At 40.7% G+C, this 17,163-nt stretch overlaps 1 protein-coding gene across 1 annotated transcript in view; it reads right to left on the bottom strand.

Annotated features, from left to right (window-relative positions):
• SLC7A11 (solute carrier family 7 member 11) overlaps window positions 1–17,163 on the bottom strand; it is a 363,535-nt gene that overhangs the window by 69,468 nt on the left and 276,904 nt on the right. Inside the window, exon 9 of the mRNA XM_040418452.1 lies at window positions 8,395–8,491. Coding sequence (XP_040274386.1) covers window positions 8,395–8,491 — 97 coding nt within the window. The remainder of the gene's footprint in view (window positions 1–8,394; window positions 8,492–17,163) is intronic.

Here is a 17,163-nt window from a genome sequence, read left to right on the forward strand (position 1 = left end):
GATTTTAGTTTAAATATAAAAAGCGACATGGAAAATTAAGAATAACATCATCAAAAATTATTTAAAGACATGTTAAACATAAAAAAGTTATTTAAACAGCAGGTAATTTTTGGTGACACATTCCCTTTAACTATCTTGACAGGAAAGTCTGTTAGTGTAGGTCCAAATTTGGATCAAAGGAGCTTCTAATTTTCATATAATTAGTATAGCAATAATGCAATTTACATATATTGATGTTTCTAGTGTTTGCATGTGCCTTTGCACATGAACTGTGCTGTTACTTGTAGTCCTTGTTTACTTTTACATTGCAGACATGGTAGCATACACCTGAACTTTTTTTTCACCGTGTTTGGAGTTACATAGAAACATACAGTAGAAACATAGAATGTGTCGGCAGATAAGAACCATTTGGCCTTTGGCCCATCTAGTCTGCCCAATATACTGAATACTATGGATAGCCCCTGGCCCTATCTTATATGAAGGATGGCCTTATGCCTATCCCATGCATGCTTAAACTCCTCCACTGTATTTGCAGCTATCACTTCTGCAGGAAGGCTATTCCATGCATCCACTACTCTCTCAGTAAAGTAATACTTCCTTATATTACTTTTAAACCTTTGCCCCTCTAATTTAAAACTATGTCCTTTTGTATCAGTTTTTCTTCTTTTAAATATTCTCTCCTCTTTTACCTTGTTGATTCCCTTTATGTTTTTTTAAAGTTTCTATCATATCCCCTCTGTCTCGTCTTTCTTCCAAGCTATACATGTTAAGGTCCTTTAATCTTTCCTGGTAAGTTTTATCCTGCAATCCATGTACTAGTTTAGTAGCTCTTCTCTGAACTCTCTCCAAAGTATCAATATCCTTCTGGAGATATGGTCTCCAGTTCTGCGCACAATACTCCAAATGAGGTCTCACTAGTGCTCTGTAGAGCAGCATGAGCACCTCCCTCTTTCTACTGGTAATGCCTCTCCCTATACACCCAAGCATTCTGCTAGCATTTCCTGCTGCTCTATGACACTGTCTGCCTACCTTTAAGTCTTCTGAAATAATGACCCCTAAATCCCTTTCCTTAGATACTGAGGTTAGGACTGTATCACTGATTTTATATTCTGCTCTTGGGTTTTTACGCCCCAGGTGCATTATCTTACACTTATCAACTAGTTACTGGTCTAACATTGTTTTTTGCAGTGTTATTTGGCTAGGGGATACCGTCCATGGTAATCCTGCATTGATAATGAGATGACTACTGAAAAGTGATCTCTGCAGAGCAGGAGGTGTGACATGGAAAATAAAAAATAACATCACCGAAAATTCTGAAAAAATTGATTTTATGATGGCCCATTCCATTTAACAGTCCTACTATGTGCTGCCACATTTACCTATGCATTGCCTTTATTCTGTCATTCAATTATATAAAACTCCTCGGATAGGGCATAGAGCACTGATGTGTAGTGTTCTGGAAAGACCACTGATCGGTGATGGTTTCTTCTTTATTTTTTTGGATGCCAGCCGTTCATAAATGTTTATTGTAGTTACAGCTTAAATGAAATGCCTGTACATTGGTTGAGAATTTGCTGTGTTGTTCTTTTTTGCTATTTTGTAACAGACTTGGCAGAGAATTAAATCACCTTAAGGCAGGTCTCTTCTGCATTAATACTATAGTTTGACAGGATTTTCAACACATTCCGTTTTTTATCTGTAACATGGCCAGATCGCACTGGACGTGGACAATGTCAAGTATATTTTTCATCTGTGGCATAGGCAGACCATATAGTAATGCCAAACAATAACTGAATTTAAAGACGACAATGAAAATTCCCTTAAGAATCTGAATAGACTAAAATGATATTAAAAAGCACAATATGTTATTTGGATTTTTTCCCTCTCTTATCCTAACAATTACACAGCTATGCAAAAATTTATCAGATGGACTATTGTGAGTTGGGCTTACTTCTATTGAAATGCAGAAAGTGCAATACCAGTGTCTCAGAGCTGAAACCTGAAGCTCCTAATGTAAAATATGCAAGGTTGTCTCTTATGTGCCATTACAGTTTACTCGCACAGTACGTATGTCTCATTATGCAGAGGAGGGAAACTTCTACCTCTGCACTCCTATACCTAAACATAGGCTGGCATGGAAAGACCACTCCTGTTTTGCCAAGAAATCTCAAGTAACAGCTGACCAGAGGGGTATTCAGTGATATTGTCACATTTTTAGAAATTTACAAGAATCCTATGAATATTGATGGCATATCCTCAGTATATGCCATCAATGTCAGATTGGCAGGTAGTCTGACACCCATCAGCTGTTACCTCATAGTCTGAGGCGGGCGCCAGAAATTCACCACTCCATCAAGCTGGGCTGCTCCTATTGAATTTAATGGAAGCAGTCATGTAGCTACCAGCTCTCCCCAATGCAGAATGGACAGATCTCTGTATGTTATGACACCGACTTCTGTCCCTGGGCCTACAAGGTAACAACTGATCGGTGGGGGTCCTGGGTGTTGGACCTCCTCCTGAGGATAGACCATCAATATCAAAATCATTGACAAGCCCTTTAAAGGGAACCTGTCACCAGGATTTTGTGTATAGAGCTGAGGACATGGGTTGCTAGTTGGCCGCTAGCACATCCGAAATACCTAGACTGCGGGCCAAGTTGTATTTTCTAAACTAGTGCATTTTAATTAATTGGTGAATTACTGATAATTTTGTTGTAACGAAGGAACATATGTTATTGATAATGGAACAATATTAGGGATAATTTATGAATATTTTATTCACAGATTTGGATGTTCCATATAATTCAATGCTCTTATTTTGCCATAAAATGTTAAAATTTACACTGCATGGTTTCTTCTCCGATTCTTCCTGCAAGCATATGTTTTTATATCTTGTCCTTTTTGCCTGTAAAACATACTTTTAACCACAGAATCAATTTACTGACTAGTCTTTTTCCATTATAAATGCGTACACTTGTTTGTGTCCTTCATTACAGTGGTGCCTCTGATGAGCCATTGCGAATTCTCAGACGATAGAGCTTTACTTCACTTCCAATTAAGCAAATTTAGGTTTTATTAGTCATACCTCTGTTTCAAAAGACTTCATGTCTAGGAAGGAGCCTGAAATAATCAGTCCCTTTCCATCCATACAATCCCAGGGAACACACACTAATAAGAAGTGATTTACTTTCCTGCCTCTGAGAGTTAAATACCAGGAGCAGATGCACAAATCTGCCAGTGAAACTGATAACAGCATGTTGCTGCATGGCCTTCAAATACAATAAAATAATGAAAAAACGCAAAAGTAATGTTACACTAATGATTTATCATTTTCTTCCTAAGAAATATGGACAAGTTTAGGTCTCCAGAGAACCAAGAAATACTGTTTAAAGGGACAATCAATAACTATTAATAACTCATTGTCGTGAAGCCAAATTAAACTGTATATTTTTAGGAAATTGCATAAATCCAAGACTTAGAATTTTATACAGACTTTCGGTGGATGTTTCTGTTATTTGCAATTTTTATTTCATTGAATAAAATAAATTATTGGAAAATAAAATCATTTGAGATATTTGAGATGTCTTGTTTGCAATGTTTTTAGAGCACCCAGAGAAAACTTAAAGGAACTTGGCAGATTTGGCATTTCTGGGGTAAATGGCTATAGTTACTTCCATGTCTGAGGGGTGACTATTGCACCACTAAGTTTTTCCCATTTGCACCACTAAACCCTGCCCCATCAGCCAGTTTAGCTCCATCCCCCTGCTAAACACCGCTCTTAGTTTAGCAGTGCAGTCTGAGAAGCTGAGAAGGACCCTCTTCACACCTGAGCCCCTGCACTGCTGAACCAGCTGCACTGGTGGTATGTCCATCCCTCTAGTCTTTTTTTTCTGCCTACTTATGGAGGCCACCTTGGGGCACCCTGATCTCTGGGGTCCTGAGCATTTGCCTGGTTTGCAAGGTGGTAAAGTCTGCCACTACACAGGGAGAACAAACAATCTCCATGCAGATATTGTCCTTGGTCAGATCTGAACCTTAGAGTTTCCATCATAGTTACAAAATTGTCAACTGAGTAATTTATAAAGTGAATGACAAGAATGCATTTACATATTCCCCTAAACTAAAGACTGCAACATACTGTACATGTATGGGGCATAAGACTTTAAGTAAAATTAAGGAGCTATGAGCTCTTTAAAATAATTTTCTACATCATTAATGAGTCCTAAAGGTCCCTTCAGATGGGACAATTCAGTAGGCAACTGTCGGAAAGAAAGCATTCCTTCACGCAACGCCTGCTCGTCAGTGCAGCGATCTCCTCCACAGTATGGGGAGGAGCAATCGCTAATGCCATCTCTCGTCCCCCTACAGACTTGTTTCCCAGCATCAGAGACTGTTTACACAGCACAATCTGCTGCCAGCAAATTACGAATTAGGTGCCTACACAAATGGACCAATTACCCGACGAATGGCGGCATCTTTACACCACCAGATAATCGCAAGTGAGCGTTCCTAAGACCGCTTGTTAGAGATCATCTAGAGTGTTCTCTGTCCGTGTAAAGGGTCTTTAAGTATAACTAATACTGTGCTGCTACACAGTTAAAATCTATATAGTTTAATTTATTGAACCATTCATATATTCTATATTTGGTTATATGCTCCCATCTAGTGCCCGTTTTTGTTAATGCACTTGTTTTTTCTTGTTCGTTATATAAGACTTATTTCATTTCCTTGCTCCACCCCTTCTTTTGTGTACTTCACTTCCTGTATCTTCATACTGCTCTAGACTATGTACAGGTACATATGTATTCTCATGTACGCTTATGAAAGCATCATCTTTTGACCGCACAATACCAGAATCCATCTGTTCTGCTGTACTCTGTTATCTGGCTTACAGAATAAAGCAACTTACACGGATAAACTCGGTGTTGGTGAGTTCAAGCTTATACAGGCCAGACATAGAGGTCTCACTAGGGATAAATCGCTTTTACAACAATCGGAGTCAGAATAACTACTGCTAATGAAAGATCTTAACTGCATGACTATTTTCAGAAAATCACTCTGTAACTAGGAATTACAATGGCTGATTAAGGTAGCCATACATGTTACTAACTCCTGCCAATTTCCATTATTGTACAAAATGTCCAGTAGTCACTTATTCCCCTCTCCCTATGGTAGTAGCCAGAAAGGCTCTGATCTGTGCTAATTTTTGGGAAAGATGGGGTGCAAATAGATCACTGCAAATGGTGCACCACAATAGTATGCAACTGACAATACAAGGCTAAACCCTCACACTGATGTTAAAAAGATTTTAGCCAATATATTCCTGTCAGGAACATATTGGAGCCCGCGCACCCCGCCAAGGTATCTCAGTGTAGCGCGTGACCTACCGCTAATCTACCTATAGTGTGTTAACACTGTCCGATAGGTGCCAAGGTCCGACTCACAGCCAAACTCCCACATACAGTACAGACCAAAAGTTTGGACACACCTTCTCATTCAAAGAGTTTTCTTTATTTTCATGACTATGAAGGCATCAAAACTATGAATTAACACATGTGGAATTGTATACATAACAAACAAGTGTGAAACAACTGAAAATATGTCATATTCTAGGTTCTTCAAAGTAGCCACCTTTTGCTTTGATTACTGCTTTGCACTCTTGGCATTCTCTTGATGAGCTTCAAGAGGTAGTCACCTGAAATGGTCTTCCAACAGTCTTGAAGGAGTTCCCAGAGATGCTTAGCACTTGTTGGCCCTTTTGCTTTCACTCTGCGGTCCAGCTCACCCCAAACTATCTCGATTGGGTTTAGGTCCGGTGACTGTGGAGGCCAGGTCATCTGGCGAAGCACCCCATCACTCTCCTTCATGGTCAAATACCCCTTACTTTCAAAGTTTTCCCAATTTCAGCTGACTGACCTTCATTTCTTAAAGTAATGATGGCCACTCGTTTTTCTTTACTTAGCTGCTTTTTTCTTGCCATAATACAAATTCTAACAGTCTATTCAGTAGGACTATCAGCTGTGTATCCACCTGACTTCTCCTCAACGCAACTGATGGTCCCAACCCCATTTATAAGGCAAGAAATCCCACTTATTAAACCTGACAGGGCACAACTGTGAAGTGAAAACCATTTCAGGGGACTACCTCTTGAAGCTCATCAAGTAATCAAAGCAAAATGTGGCTACTTTGAAGAACCTAGAATATGACATATTTTCAGTTGTTTCACACTTGTTTGTTATGTATATAATTCCACAAGTGTTAATTCATAGTTTTGATGCCTTCAGTGTGAATCTACAATTTTCATAGTCATGAAAATAAAGAAAACTCTTTGAATGAGAAGGTGTGTCCAAACTTTTGGTCTGTACTGTACCTCCAAAGTAAGATTACTAATACAATGGGAGAAGGGCGGAGGATGTGAGCCCCACCTATAGCAATCCATGTGACACAGGCTACCAGGTGCACTAGAATGTTACCAACGATAAGCGTCCGCACATTCAATACATATCAAGAAAAATCACAGAATAGAGTTTCCTTATTGGGAGGAAATGCTCAAACCACAAATACTGTAGCGTATTTATAACCGGAGGAGCAGATCCTCCACATGGCCTGCTATAGGTGGGGCTCACAGCCTCCTCCCTCCTCCCATTGTAGTAGTCTTCTTACTTTGGAGGTATGTGGGAGTTTGGCTGTGAATTGGATCTTGGCACTTATCGGACAGTGTTCACACACCATAGGTAGGTTAGTGGTAGGTCCCACGCTACACTGAGATACCTCTTATATTTTCATCCACACATTATTTCATCTTGTGTAGGATGTTTTTGTGGTATATGTGGTCCGCTGCCGGCATCTTCCATTGTATGCATTTTTGCTGGGGATTGCCATTAGCAACGGATCACATGTGGAGGATCTGCTCCCCCGGTTATAAATACGCTACAGTATTTGGTGTTTGAGCATTTCCTCCCAGTTAGGCCACTCAAGCAGAAAACTATCATAGGTGTTTTAATATGTGTTATAATATGAAATCGCAATTGTCACATTCTAGGTGTAGATACTGTATATCATAGATGTCATAATGTCATCGGTGTCATATCACTGATTTTATAGGTGTACAAGGTATAATATCGGAGGTATAAATCATAGTTGTGAAATCATAGATGTCATATCATAGGCATACACCTCATATCAGAGGTGAATATCATAAATATCATCTATATCATAGATGTCATGACCCAGGAGCATATCACAGATGTTTAAACATAGGTTTCATATCATATCATATAATATAGGCATAGCATAGGTGTGCAGTACCCCAAATCTGGGGGTATCTGAAATTATTGTTTTATTGTATATAGTTATGAATTGTTATGTAGATTGAATGTTTTGGCCGTAAATACCAGTAAAGAATATGGATGGTAGCAAATTGTTAGCAGGAACCACCCAACCTCTTTGTAGGAGTGAGCTGGTTCCTATCCTGAGACACCGAGGAAAGGAAGCACACTGCAGAGCTCCTGCTCCTGGAAGAGAACTAAAGTCAGTCTCAAGAAAATACTTGAGAAATCAGACAGCAGAGTGAACAGCTGAACACCTGCATAATAGACACTGCTGTATGGTGAAGGACTAAGGTTCAGTCACCCACACTACTACTAGGCCAGTTAAAACTCAAATCTAGACCTGATAGTGGATATCTACACCCACAAGTGTTAACTTGCAGCCATTCAACCTGCCTCTATACTCTTTTACTGGTGTCGGAAATTGCACTGCTGTTGAATGCACCAAAAGTTGTATGCTACATTTAGTAAAATGAGACTGTTATACGTTCACTGGCCTCATTCTTCAAACTACATTTTCACTGAACCGATTCCCAGGGAGCAATGGCTTGAAAGAGTATACCGTGACACAATACCTTATCAGGGCTACTACCATCACTCCCATCCTCTGCACTGGCTCCCCAGGGGATCACTGTACATGTCATAATAGTTTACAGCATAGGTGTTATATATAAGTGTATATAAGTGTATATCATAGCTACCAATTTTGGATTGGTGATACGCTGACAGCATTTTACCTGCTAAATACTGAGTCAGTAGCACAAATTTGGATAAATGACTCTGAGATGAGACATTTCTTCATGTGATCCGCTAATCTTTATGCTGTTCGCTTATAAATATGCTTTTTAGCATCCGGTAAACAGCACAAGCTAATGCACCACAAATCCATTTTACAAACATTCCTATACTATGCATGTGCAGCCTGAATGAGAAATCCTGTCTACATACACTTACCATAAATATGAACGTGGAGAAGATGTAAAATTAATGTGAATATATTACCACTAATAAATGATCATGATTAAGAGTGCTACATCTAGAAACAGTCAAAGATGTTCTTAGCTTACCAAAACAATGACAGCTGGCAGAGGAGTATGCTTGTGTACATGAATCATAGAAAGGATCTCTGGAAGGTGACCTTCTCGAGAGGCAACATAGAACATCCTGATGGAAAAAAACACAGACTTTACAAACAGCTATACATTTGTTCAGCTGTTTGAGATTTTTTGATAAAATATACTGCAAAGTTTATTTTACACTGAACATGAACTTTACATAATTCAACAATATTTAACATATAGATGGTGCAAGGTTAAAGGTTTGCTTATATGAAGCTATTGCTAAATATCTTTCTGTTAGGTGCTATGTGTAAATGTGCTTAAGGCTGCGAATGCGGTTTTGACAGCAAAATCCACATGTGGATCACCTCGATCATACCCTGGGCCATGTTTGCATGTAATTTGAAACAAATGGCAAAAGTAAGTATGGCCCGGAAAGTATAGGTACAATTTACAATGTACCTCAAAGTGCGCCTCCTAATCAATAGGCATTGTCAAGAACTTCAACTTTCTCTATTACTTTACTTACCTTTAGGTTGGGGCTACACATTGTGAGACCGCAAGTTTCAGAAAAGTTGCTCAGCAATTTGCAACCAGTTTAGAGCAGTGATTTGTCTCTAAGGCCTCTTTCACACAGGCGTTGCGGGAAAATGCACGATTTTTCCGCGCGAGTGCAAAACATTGTAATGCGTTTTGCAGTCGCGTGAGAAAAATCGTGCATGTTTGGTACCCAAACCCGAACTTCACAGAAGTTCGGGCTTGGGTAAGGTATTCTGTAGATTGTATTATTTTCCCTTATAACATGGTTATAAGGGAAAATAATAGCATTCTGAATACAGAATGCATAGTACAATAGGGCTGGAGGGGTTAAAAAAATAAAAATAATAATTAAACTCACCTTAATCCACTTGCTCGTGCAGCCCGGCATCTCTTCTGTCTTCTTTTTTGCTGTGTGCAGGAAAAGGACCTGTGGTGACGTCACTCCGGTCATCACATGGTCCATCACATGATCCATCACCATGGTAAAAGATCATGTGACGGACCATGTGATGACCGGAGTGACGTCACCACAGGTTCTTTTCCTGCACACAGCAAAAAAGAAGACGGAAGAGAAGCCGGGCTGCGCGAGTAAGTGGATTAAGGTGAGTTTAATTTTTTATTTATTTTTTTAAACCCCTCCAGCCCTATTTTACTATGCATTCTGTATTCAGAATGCTATTATTTTCCCTTATAACCATGTTATAAGGGAAAATAATAATGATCGGGTCCCCATCCCGGTCGTCTCCTAGCAACCATGCGTGAAAATCGCACCGCATCCGTACTTGCTTGCAGATGCTTGCAATTTTTACGCAACCACATTCATTTCTATGGGGCCTGCGTTACGTGAAAAACACACAAAGAGGAGCATGCGTGATGCGTGAAAATCACCGCTCGTGTGCACAGCCCTAGAGAAATGAATGGGTCAGGATTCAGTGCGGGTGCAATGCGTTCAACTCACGCATCGCATCCGCGCGGAATACTCGCCCGTGTGAAAGGGGCCTTAAAGTACAACCAAATCTCATAAACATTGCAGGTAAGGCTTCGTTCACATCACCGTTCAGCCTTTCCATTCCCCTGCTCGGTTTAGGAAAAGGCACATAACTGAGCCAAACTGAGCCTAATGACCACATAGACTATAATGAGGTCCATTATGTTTTCGCTCAGAAGATGATTTTGGAGCGGAGACAAAAGTTGTTCATGCAGGACTTTTGTCTGTGCTTCAAAATCATCTTCTGTGCGGAAACATAACAGACCTCATTATAGTCTATGGGGTCCTAAGGGCTCAGTTTGGCTCAGTTATGTGCCTTCTCCGTCCTTTCCGTTCTCCTGCTCCTAAATGGAGCAGTAGAACAGAAAGGCTTAACAGTGATGTGAACGACGCCTAAGGGTCCATTCACACGTCCGTAACTGTTTTGCAGTCCGCAAATTTTGTGGACCGTACATGGCTGGCACTGTGATAGAAATGCCTTTTCTTGTCCGTGGCTGTGGACAAGAATAGGACATGTTCTATTTTTTTGCGGGGCCGCGGAGGGAATGTGCGGATGCGGACAGCACACCGTGTGCTGTCAGCATCTTTTGCGGCCCCACTGAAAATGAATGGGTCCATACCCATTTTGCAAAATTGCAGAATGGATGTGGACTGTAGAGGGAAGTCAGGTGGGCGTATGTATATGGATATATATATGTATCTGCTACTTCATTGATATGTGTATGTATGTAGGAATATAGGCCCCCTTATATGGCCAATAGGGATATATATTCCCTGTATGGGAGTGTATATATTCCCTCTTATGTAGATGTATATATGAAGATGTGTGTATGCAGTGCATACATCTGTATATGTGTATCTGCCATGGCTCTCCCCCAGGTATATATATATATATATATATATATATATATATGTGTATATACAGAACAGACCAAAAGTTTGGACACACCTTCTCATTCAAAGAGTTTTCTTTATTTTCATGACTATGAAAATTGTAGATTTACACTGAAGGCATCAAAACTATGAATTAACACATGTGGAATTATATACATAACAAACAAGTGTGAAACAACTGAAAATATGTCATATTCTAGATTCTTCAAAGTAGCCACCTTTTGCTTTGATTACTGCTTTGCACACTCTTGGCATTCTCTTGATGAGCTTTAAGAGGTAGTCCCTGAAATGGTTTTCACTTCACAGGTGCGCCCTGTCAGGTTTAATAAGTGGGATTACTTGCCTTATAAATGGGGTTGGGACCATCAGTTGCGTTGAGGAGAAGTCAGGTGGATACACAGCTAATAGTCCTACTGAATAGACTGTTAGAATTTGTATTATGGCAAGAAAAAAGCAGCTAAGTAAAGAAAAACGAGTGGCCATCATTACTTTAAGAAATAAAGGTCAGTCAGTCAGCCGAAAAATTGGGAAAACTTTGAAAGTAAGGGCTATTTGACCATAAAGGAGAGTGATGGGGTGCTGCGCCAGATGACCTGGCCTCCACAGTCACCGGACCTGAACCCAATCGAGATAGTTTGGGGTGAGCTGGACCGCAGAGTGAAGGCAAATGGTCCAACAAGTGCTAAGCATCTCTGGGAACTCCTTCAAGACTGTTGGAAGACCATTTCAGGTGACTACCTCTTGAAGCTCATCAAGAGAATGCCAAGAGTGTGCAAAGCAGTAATCAAAGCAAAAGGTGGCTACTTTGTAGAACCTAGAATATTACATATTTTCAGTTGTTTCACACTTGTTTGTTATGTATATAATTCCACATGTGTTAATTCATAGTTTTGATGCCTTCATAGTCATGAAAATAAAGAAAACTCTTTGAATGAGAAGGTGTGTCCAAACTTTTGGTCTGTACTGTATATGGGCCTATAACTGCCCATGTATGCCCCAGGTTTATTATGAGTATATATGTGAATATAGATGCGCCCCAAGTATTTATATAAATATATATATACTTAAATGTGGCCAATTTTCCTCACCAGCCTCCTCCTGCATGCCAGTTCCTGCAGGGGTGGATATGTCTCCAGGTGGCTGGTGACTTCAAAGGCTAAGGGATCAATAGATCTGAGGCCTTTTGTTGAGTTTCCCCATCTTATCAGCCTAGTTACTATGCTCTCCCCCACCTTGTGTTGGTGACATGGCTGGGCGTGTGGTGCTGCTAGCCTCAGGGGGCCAACTGGCTATCCTGAGTGCAGGCATACGTCACAGACACACTATAATGTCACATCCCTGAGGAGGGCGGAGGTGAGCTGTTTCTGAGGCTGATATATGAGCCCCAAGCCAGGAACACGAGGGCTCTTGGAACTGGACTACAAACAGAGACACATGGGAGAGAGCAATTTCATGACGTGCCCCTGGAGAAGGCCTAGTAACCCTGGAAGGGCTAAGTATACCCCTGCAGCAGTAACGCCTTCACTGCTGCCCTGATTAACCCCTACCTGTCTAGCCCCTACCTACCCATCACATACCCCCTATATCCCCAACAATAGTAACCCCTTCCCTGCCACCAAACATTCCATTGCAATCCCCTGCAGGCCCTGTCCTACATTACCTCTTTTACCCCTGCGGTACCCCTGAATATGTGGCCTGCATTAACTCTTGCAGTGCCAACTTTAACCCCTTGTTTCCCCCCATAGGGACAGCGTTTAGAGCCAGGAGGTGGGGCGGTTTTTGTATGTGAGTGTAATTGTATAGATAGTGTGTGGGGTGGAATTGGGATTGTGTGTAGTGTAGTGTAGTATTATCTGTGTTGTAGGTGTTTATTGTAATAACCTTACTGTACTGTGATGTGTGCGTCTATATGTATATATATCTAGAACCATTGATCTATAGATATATATAGATATAGCGTATTAGTAGACTATTGTGTAATAAATATTTTATTATTTAAGGGCACAGTGTCTGGTCCATTATTACAGTACAGTAAGGCGCAGGCAGTTGGCTTTCAGCGCAGCTTGCAGGCAAGGCGAGGGTGCATATGTTATATTATATTAAGGGAATAAAAAGGCGGGGTCACAGTAGATGACTCACACCTATTTAGGAATATTAATTATTGGTATTGATATAAATATTGGTAATTAATATTCTCCCTTAACATTGACCCATTTTGCGGACGTGTGAATGGATCCTAAGCCACAGTCAAATGCGACTTGCATTGTGGTCTATGAGACATGCGTTCTGCGATCAGAAGTCCAACAGTGTTGAGTTTTCTGTGATTGTTGTTTTGTCACTGGGACACTATTGCCAATCATCCAATTCAATGTTGCGCAACTTTCATGTTGCTGGATATGTCACTAAACAGCCGCAGCCAAAGGCAGCCATGCACATTGATAGGCTGCCAGCCAAATTATTGTTTGTCCGACAGCTATCTCTTCCTACTCCCCCAGACACATACACGTTCAGCTTGTCCTCTCTTTCTGATTCAAGACTCCAGATCCCCTGTACAGCAATATTTTTATTTTTATTTTTTTCAAAAGCTTTATTAAAGATGTAAAATTACAGTACAGAAATTTCTCATCAATAGGTAATACCTAATCGTACATTGTGAAGTACTGTTTAGTCGTCAATAGAATAACTACAAAAGGTTAACACAGTTAACATAGTGGATGTCAGTTCACATACATTTCAAATTATTGAGCATTAGCATCATATCTATGATAATGTCTAAAGCCGCCAGTATATTCTTAAGTGTGGTTGTACATTTGTTTTTTTCATTTACATTTACTTTTAATAAGCCTCTTTGAAGTTTCTGAATTGCGCCCATGGTTTCCAGAGGGCTTCAAACTTATTATGGGAGTGATTCTCCCAGGCGGACATGTCTTCGAACCTGTAGATGGAGTCCACTTTGTTTATCCAGAAATCCAGTGGAGGAAGATCTGGCAATAGCCAAAATCTGGGGATTAGGAGGCGAGCTGCTGAAAGCAGTTTTTTAAACAGTGGAGTGATGACGGTGGTAGTGTGGGGAAAGGGAAGGCCTAATAGGTCTAATTGAGGCGAGGGCGGAATTGCAGTTTTGCAAATTGAGTTACATTGTTTGAAGATCATTGACCACCACTTTTGCAGTAGTGGGCAGGACCACCAAATATGGAAAAATTTCCCTACCCCCCCGCCACACCTCCAGCAAGCATCAGATCCAGTAGAGCTATACCTACAGGTGATATCAGGTGTTTTATACCACCTGGACAGAATTTTGTACCCATTTTCCTGAATCCTAACGCATCTAAAAGATTTATGGGGTTCTTTAAAAAGCTTCAGTTGATCATCAGTAGAGAGTGAGATATTCAGGTCTTTTTCCCAGGCTCCAATGAAAGACAATTTAGGGGGGCATATAGGGCTATTCAATCTTCTGTATAGCTGGGAGATCAACCTACTTGGGGGATGTTTAGAATCAATCAGACTTTCGAACCATGTAAGAGGTCTTAATAGTGCCTGATAGGGGACCCATTTTGTTAGGTTGGCAGATAAATATGAATATAGAGAGGGAAAGGGTTTAGCTTCTGGGAAGAGTGAGTCAAAGTGGGTTTTGTGAATCACATTCCCATCTTCCTCAAAGAGGGAGAGCACAGGGGTTACCGATTTACGGATCTGTATGGGGAGACTTTGTTTCAATTCAGGTGTGGCTAAATCTATTAAGTCTCTAAATTGAGTTAAGGGAGAGGGCAAAGGGATCCCATGAGGCGAGTTTTGGAATTTATTCCAGGCTTCAAGAGTAGCAATAATAGAAGGACTGGAGGTTTTAAACTTGGCTCGGTCCTGTTGGGGCAGGATGAGGAGGGTTCTGAAAGAGATTTTGGCCATTGCCGCCTCCATCTTGGGCCAAGACTTATAGATAGGATCTCTGAGCCAATCCACCACTCTGGTTAATAATATTGCTGAATTATAAAGTGAGGGGTTTGGGAGGTTGATACCCCCGGAGAATTTGGGGTTCTGTAGGGTAGCGAAACTGATGCGAGCTTTCTTACGGCTCCATATGAATGACCTGATTTCTTTGTTTAAGGCTTGAAAAAAGGATTTAGGTATTGGAAGAGGGAGGACTTGTTGTAAATAGTTAAGTTTAGGGAGGACTAGGGAGGTAAATATGTTCTTCCGGCCAAACCAGGATAAAGTTTGTGGGTGGAGGGTATTTAATTGCTCTTGCATGGATTTTAATAAAGGGAGGAAATTGAGATGAAATAATTTGGAAAGGTCAGTGCTAATTTTAATGCCTAAGTAAGTGATGTGGGGAGTATCCCAATTGAACGGGGAGTGAGCTGCTAAGTCAGCTTTATTACGGGAGTTTAGGCCTAAACTTAAAATGTGAGATTTTTTCATATTTATTTTAAGGTTCGAGAGGGGACTAATTTTTTCGAAGATATCATAAATTACGGGGAGGGATGTTTTAGGGTTGGATGTTAGGAGCAACAGGTCGTCCGCAAATGCTGCGACTTTGTGTTCATGGTCTCCAAGCTTAATGCCTCTAATTTCGTCATTCTGACGGAAGGCTTGAAGAAGTGGTTCGATAGAAAGTACGAAAACCAGAGGGGAAAGTGGACACCCTTGGCGCGTGCCGTTTCTAATGGAGAAAGGGGGGGAGGTTGTTTCATTCACCAGCACCGACGCCGAGGCATTGGAATACATAGAGAAGACTGCTTCTATAAAAGGTGTAGGAAAACCAAATTTGGACAGCGTAAGGCGTAGAAAATCCCAGCTAATCCTATCAAACGCTTTTTCGGCGTCGGTGCTGAGAAGGACTAATGGGTGAGATAGCTTGGTAGCGTGGTGAATGGCGTTGAGAACTCTGACAGAGTTGTCTTTGCCCTCCCTGCCAATCATGAATCCTGTTTGGTCCTTGTGTATTAACGACGGGAGAATAGGGGATAGGCGATTTGCTAGTAATTTGGCCATGATTTTTAAGTCTAGGTTAAGTAAGGAAATGGGGCGATAATTTGCGCAGTGAGCTGGGTCCTTACCTTCTTTAGGGATGATGGTAATAAGTGCTCTTGTCATATCCACTGAAAGAGGGATACCCTTCAGTGCTTGGTTACAAACATTTAATAGGAAAGGGGAAATGACTTCGCTAAAAGTATCATAGTAATGGGCAGTGAGGCCGTCAGGGCCGGGGGCTTTATTTTTTGGGAGTAGTTTAATAGCTTTTTTCAGTTCGTCTAAAGAGAAAGGAGATTCTAGTATCTTTTTATCAGAGGAGTCAAGGTGTGGGAGGGAGACTGAGTCTAGAAATTTGTTTATAGCCTCTTTAACTGGGAGAGCGTTGTCTAATGTAGCTGGTTAAGGTAGATTATATAGGGATTGATAGAAGGACTGAAATTGGGATGCTATTTCTTTGGAAGTCGTGACCACCTCTCCTTTATTATTGTGAATTTTGCATATGTAGTTGTGGTTCCTCCTCTTTTTTATCCTGTTCATGATAAATTTAGACGCTTTATCGCCATGGGCATAAAACTTAAACTGGGAGTTAAGAAGGTATTTAGCTGAAATAGAGTTGAGATTTTTTTTTAGGTCCGAGCGGAGGGTATTAATTTTAGAAAGGTGGGCTTCCGACAGGGATTTTTTATGGATTGCCTCCAATTTAGAAATTTCCGCTAATAGGTTATCAATTCGGGCCTTCTTTAGTTTTTTTTGGTAGGCCCCAAGGCTGATGAGTTGGCCCCTTATGAAGGCCTTATGAGTGTCCCAGAGAACGTGAGGAGAGGTGTCAGAAAGCGCGTTTAGGGAGAAGAAGTCTATGAGGGAGTTCAGTATTTTGGCTTTATTTTCTTTTGAGGAAATTAGTTGTTCGTTTAACCTCCAATTAATAGTTTTGGGTATTACTTGAGGGGGGGATATCGTAATAAAAATAGGGGAGTGATCTGATAGAAGAATGGGGTCTATACAGGTTTTGGAGCAGAGTTGGAGGTGAGATTTAGAAATAAATAAATAATCTAGTCTCTAGTATGAACCGTGGACGTTAGAGAAGAAAGTAAAATCTCTTTCAGAGGGGTTAAAGGTTCTCCATGTGTCCACCAGGCTCAGATCATAAATAATTTTATTTATGGAGTTAAAGGGTTTCTGTCACCCCGCAAAACTAATTTTTTTTTTTTTGGATAGTTAGATTCCTCATAGTGCGATATAGGAGAATATAATGCTCTTACTTACTTTCATGCGGCCGATTCTTTATAAAACAAACTTTTATAATATGTAAATGAGGGCTCTACCAGCAAGTAGGGCGTCTACTTGCTGGTAGCTGCTGCAGAAATCCGCCCCCTCGCCGT

The sequence above is a fragment of the Bufo bufo genome, chromosome 2, assembly GCF_905171765.1.
Source record: "Bufo bufo chromosome 2, aBufBuf1.1, whole genome shotgun sequence".
NCBI classification, from domain to species: Eukaryota; Metazoa; Chordata; class Amphibia; order Anura; family Bufonidae; genus Bufo; species Bufo bufo.